Source organism: Corvus moneduloides, chromosome 3, assembly GCF_009650955.1.
Source record: "Corvus moneduloides isolate bCorMon1 chromosome 3, bCorMon1.pri, whole genome shotgun sequence".
In the NCBI taxonomy this organism is placed as follows: Eukaryota; Metazoa; Chordata; class Aves; order Passeriformes; family Corvidae; genus Corvus; species Corvus moneduloides.
Window position 1 is genome coordinate 47,221,677 of NC_045478.1, and position 5,677 is coordinate 47,227,353.

At 43.8% G+C, this 5,677-nt stretch overlaps 1 protein-coding gene across 1 annotated transcript; it reads right to left on the bottom strand.

Annotated features, from left to right (window-relative positions):
• Positions 1-339: 339 nt before the first annotated feature.
• On the bottom strand, positions 340-5,128 carry CD24 (CD24 molecule). Its single transcript, XM_032101384.1, has 2 exons — positions 4,978-5,128; positions 340-2,404 (listed from the first exon to the last, which is right to left on the bottom strand). Exons 1-2 carry the CDS (start codon positions 5,050-5,052, stop codon positions 2,219-2,221), a joined length of 261 nt encoding a protein of 86 aa, XP_031957275.1. The 5' UTR covers positions 5,053-5,128; the 3' UTR covers positions 340-2,218.
• Between the last annotated feature and the right edge of the window lie 549 nt (positions 5,129-5,677).

The following is a 5,677-nucleotide window of genomic DNA, read 5'->3' on the forward strand; positions in this document are numbered from 1 at the left end:
TGGGATATGCCTATTGTGTTAGTGTACTCTGTGGGAGTCAGAAACTTTTAAGCAGTTAATTCACATTGCTTGATAACCAGAAGCTGAGAAAGAGCTTTAGCCATCATAAGGAAAGTTGCTCACTGCCAGCAAAAGAAATAAAGGAAAACTCTGTCTAAGCACTGTTTGTCTAACATGAAAATATAGTCATACTTTGAAAGGGAAGAGGCTGTAATAAGTATGGAAAACTTACTACAGCTACTAGAGATGCTAATCAAATCTCACTCCCTGGTTTCAAAGTGAAATCCAGACTCCCAGTGGCAGAAAACCTTCCAGAGAAATAAAACTAATTACACTTCAGCATTTCTAGACCTTGAGGTTTTTAATCACATATACCATCTTGGTTAACAGTTCATTCACTTAACGCAGGCAAGGTACAAGTTTTTGTAGAAGTGTCTGGAAGTGCATCTAGAATGCATTGCCTGTCCACTGTTTTATTTACAGGTTTTTCCAATGAAAATCAGTACCTAATAAATCAAAGCATTATTACACAAACACAAAATACAATCATTAACATTTTACTGGATACAAATGATAAGCATAAGGAAATGTCCATGTACACTCACTGACATGAATTTGTGTTAGCTTGCTACTAATATATGATACTGTGAATTGGTGGGAATGTAACTGAAAGACAGATGTGTATTAAAAAAAAATTAAGAGAGCCACTCATGTTTGACATGATCTTATACTGAGATAAATATCTACAGACAGTGGTATGGTCATGTACACTCACATGTGATCATATCAACATAGTTAATTTTTTTCTGACAAGGTATCATCATCAAGGTAGTTGAACTTCCTCAACAAAGCTTGTTTTGATCAAGTACCAGATACTATTTTCTAAAGTGTTGGATGATACAGAAACAATCTGTGCAAGTGTAGCAATTTTGATTCAGAAAAAAATTTTTAAAAAGTAGTATTTACAAACGTAACTTTTAAATTCAGTGATTAAATTAAGACTCCAGTCTTCATATTCCAAACACCTGTTCATTTAATTTCTTTTTCTTTGGCGGTTTGCTCTCCTCTCCCCATTCCTTCTCCCCACCGCAAATATTAGCCCAGGTTTAAAGTAGACTATCACAATTAAAACTCTTCAAAAACCAGTAAGTTATTCACCTTGTGCCAAAAAAAAAAAAAAAAAAAAAAAAAAAAAAAAAAAGCACTATAACTTTACTCATAAGATTTCATAAATCCTTCATAATTAAGGAAAGTTCCAGGAGCAAAAAAACTTACACAACTTGTAGAGCTTGGGAGGAGAAATAAAGGAAAGAGGAGACATACATCCATTAACTTTTTTGTTTGTTCGTTTTTTTCTGAATTTCATTTACAAAAAGCTCCTGGTACTTTTTCTAATGTTTCCACACCTCCTTTCTCTGGCACTTATGGTTTAATATACAAACAATTTAAATAAAATGTCAAATTCAAATTCCCACCATAAATAATTCCACTCTTATGAAAACTGGTGGGGTTTTAGCTATTTCAAAACTAGCCCTGCCTGGCTAACCAGTTGGTTAGGAATCAGGGGTTAAATAAGAGGATGCTTACAAAAATTTGTTATTCTATTTTAGCCTTGTAACAATTTCATACAAATGAAATCTAGAAGAAACCCTTCTTACTGATGTTTGTTTTTCATGCACCCTAATATCCATAAGTTATAACCATATAGGCTGTGCAAGAAACAGAATCATTTGAGCTTTTCTGTGTTTTCTAGGGGTTCTCTGAGCCTGTTGACTTTTTGGAACCTAAACAAAAAATAAAACTCTTCAAGTCCTTATTCTAAATGGTAGATAAACTCTTTAGCCTTTTTTCTTCATGGAGTGTTATCATCCATCCTTATTATAAGATACTGTATTTCTTCTCAGCTTTAAATTTGGTTTGTCAGTACTGTCTCTTTTTGCTTCCATCTTGTTTTCCAGATTCCAACTCATTTGGTGAAAGATCTCATAATTTTACCTCCTTGCTGAAGCTGGTCTTTTCACATTGGTCAGCTTTGAAAGTCAGAATACTGAGTGCTTCTCTAGGTCAGACTGGTACTAATTTGAGTATGAAGTGGAACCAAGCTGGTTTGATGTGGAGTTTGGATTCATTTCTTCTCATGCTGGGTTGGAGATCTAGCCATCTCAGGTGGTTCAGGAAACGGGGTGGGGAGTAGTAGCCATTTCCATGCCAGAGTCTCTTAACAGCAAAAATACAGAAGCGAAACTGAGAGAATGAAAAAAAGACTTGTGGTTGAGTGAAGAGAATTTCCATGTCCGTGAGTGGTGGTATTGTTCACTGAATTTGTGACAGCTGACAGAGAAGTGGAACTTGCTGAAGAATTGTTTGAAGGTGTTGGACTTGTTCCATTGGGACCACAGTAGATCTAAAATGTGGAGAGGAGGGGAAGTAACAAAAAGGGTTATATTGTCTTTTTTTAAAAATCAGAAACAGATTCGTAGCAATGAACACCGTGTAGCCCCACTCAGTCACAGTACTCAGATGATATATACAAATGCTCACGCCTTTCATTGTGCAGTTAAGGACAAAGACATTTTGAATTGCATTCGTGGGATTTGTTAAAGAACTAAATCTAGTATTTTTCTAAATCTTTTTACATAGCTATTACTTTACGGAAATCCTTCCCTAAATTAGAAGATAAATAGGTTTCAAAAAACCTCACCAAAAAAAAAAAAGTGCAAATATAGAGCTATGTAAAGACAAATCTTAGGATAAGAAAGATTTTCAAACAACTGCATGAATTGCAGTCTGCCTTTTCAGACTAAGCCACAAACAAAAAATGAGGAAACGATGGTCAAGAATCTATTGATACTGTTTCTGGGGCTGGTTTGTGGCTTCTTTTGAAGCAATGGTGGGGCTTTATGTGAGTGGGTTTAATATTTCAGCCTCTCTTATCTTGCTGTGGTAGCACTGAGCTGCAGAAGTTAGAACAATGAAACCATACTGATTAAATCACAACCTATCAGCATTCTAGAACATACAAAAAAAAGGGCAGTGAAAAGACCATATATTAGCAAATTTTAAAAATGCTGATAGAAAGCAAAATAAAAAAAATACCCTTTTCCCCTCGTAACTCTTCATTATAGGGCCAGAATAAAAACTGTGCAACTTCAATATCAAATGATTTTCTACATATGCACAAAAAAACTTTCAAAGATAACCTAAAGTATTTTTATTCCCATGGAAAAAAGCACGTGAAACACAAGGATAAAAAACAAGAGCAAGAATCCCATTATCTCCTCCCCAGAAATGAGCATAATACAGAAAGATTGGCTTCAGCATGGCAGCAAACTTGTGTTCTACCAGAGCATTCTGGTAAGCTCTTAAGAGTTAATTCAAGTAAAAACATTTTTTTTTAAAGAGGTTAGTTAGTTTAATAAGTAATTCTGTCTACAAAAGGTGTTCTTATTTTCTCACATTTCTAGTGCTGCTGAGAAAATAGATCAGCAGAAAAAAAAAAAATCCCTCAATACTGAAGCTATGAAGTCAATGTTAAATTTATTAGAAAACTGCATAAGCACTTTCTTTCAGTATTTTTTACTAAAAAAAAAGCATACAATAGAAAAACGTAAGGATGGTGTAAAGCTTCTGGTAGTTAGCATTTTTGGCAACTGGCACCATGCTGGAAGCAATTTAGCACTGCAGGATAAAAATCGCTGTGCTGAAGTTTCTGTTGAAACCGGTCTGAAAGTGATCAATAACGAATTGCTGAGTTAATAACCTACACGGCAAGTCCCAACCTGCCCTAGAATTTTTTTCAGTCTTCACACAAAGACTCCACCATCATTGCACTCTTGGTTATGTATTTTTAAAGTTTTCTTGGTTTTAAACAAAAACCCCACTAGTTTCTCTCTTTTTTTTTTTTTTTTTTGGGGGGGGGTGGGGGGGGGTGGAAGAGGATAGGCTTATAGCCAAGTTCCACAACGTCACAGTAGATGGGACCGCAGAGGTTTTCTCAACGTGAATGTGACAAATACCAGTAACCCAAAGGGTCTGATTCTCCTCTCATCACTGCCAAGGGCAAGACTCCACTGAGCACAATGGAGTAGGGATAATGCCCTTCCTTGCAAACAAAGAGAAGAGGAGGAGGGAACACCATCCAGCAATGCCGTTGCTGTTCATTTTTCTGATATTTTGGTATTCACCCTTTTGAAGAGGTGGTCTTTAGGAACGACACACCGATACGGAATCTGGGAGCCCCGCTCGCCTTGGCCACTTAAAGAGAAGCGGATCGCTCCTGCATCCATTACCTTTGTGCCAAGGGCAAGGCTCGGCCAGCGCAGCAGCCAGAGGCTGGCGCCTTTGCTTCCAGCCCCTAAACGTCCCACTCCTGCCGGGAACCGAGCCCAGGACCGGACCCAAAGCCCCGCAGCTTTGGTGGGGGGAGGGTCAGACCCGGCTCCCGCTGCAACACTGGTGCCTTCCCGGCGCTCTCTCGGGTTTGGAGGGATCGTTCTCCCTGTAATCAGCGGGGGAACGAGCGCTCAGCTGCCGCTCATACCACAGTGCCGCGACTTTCCCTCGGGGATCGCAAGGGAAAGAAAGGGCGGTGAACTCTAACTTCATCTTTTTTGTTTTGGCCGGGATAATCCACCGCACCGCCGCTGCCGTCCCAGGGCTCCGCGCTCGCCCCGCCGCCCGTCCGCGCCCATCCCCGCCCCGTCCGCAGCCGGGGCTGCCCGGGCTCGTTCCTCTCGCCCGCCGCCGCCGCCCCGGGGCGGAGGACCCGCCCGCCACCCACGGCGGCCCGCGGGGCGCCGCGGCGGGCTCCGGAATGGCGCACACGAGCGGGAGCTCCTCTCGGGAGAAACCCGCCCCTCGCCGCTCCCGAGGCGGCCGCCGCGGCGGGGAGCCACGGGGAGGGTCTCGGCGCGGCCGCTCCCCCGCCCCTCTCGTGGGGCCGGCGGAGGGCAAGCGCCGAGCCGCTCCGGGGCTCACCTGCGTGGGAAGGAGGAGGGCAAGGAGCAGGAGCCCCAGGCCGAGCCGCGCCGCCAGCGCCGTCCCCATGCCCATCTGATGCTGTCCCGCCGCGATGCTGGTGCTGCTCCTGCCGCTGTGGCTGCGGGCGAGAGGGATGCGCCGCTCCGCCGCACCCGGCCCTTTTATAGCAGCGAGGGCTCCCGTGACGCCCCGCCGCCGCCTTCCCCCCTCCTCCGCCCCACACCTCTGCTCCCGCCCTCCGTGCCCGCCGGGGCCCCGCAAGTCGCTGCCGCACCCTCGTCCCGCGCTGCTGCGGGCTCCGCTCCCCCGGCCCGGCTCGGGTCCTGCCGGCCCCTCTCCGACAGACACGGGAGCTCTGCTTGCCCCCTTTGGTTCTTACAGGCGCTGGCCCCTCTCTAGTGCTGGCGTCGTGCTCTGGTATGGAGGGACTGGCACAGGGCTGTGGCGCTTTGAGCTGCAGTTACTCCAGAGAAACGCTTGTTTACAAAAACACCAGCCTTTTTCCATTAAAAAAAAAAAATAAATCATGAGTGAGAGAAGGAAAGATAAGGACGGCTGTAAATATTTCTAAATGGCAGGAGCAGTGGATGAAAAACTGAGGAGTTAAGATCCCATCTTGTTCAGAGCTGCCTCACCATTAGTGCTCAGGCTTCAGACCACAGGCTGCAATTTCAAGCACTCTTTGGATCTAAATATT

Excerpts from the sequence above, each read along its gene's own strand:
- CD24 (XM_032101384.1), bottom strand. The coding sequence starts at position 5,052 with ATGGGCATGGGGACGGCGCTGGCGGCGCGGCTCGGCCTGGGGCTCCTG. Across the intron at positions 2,405-4,977 it reads CCCTCCTCCTTCCCACGCAG|ATCTACTGTGGTCCCAATGG; the intron begins GTGAGCCCCGGA and ends TCCACATTTTAG.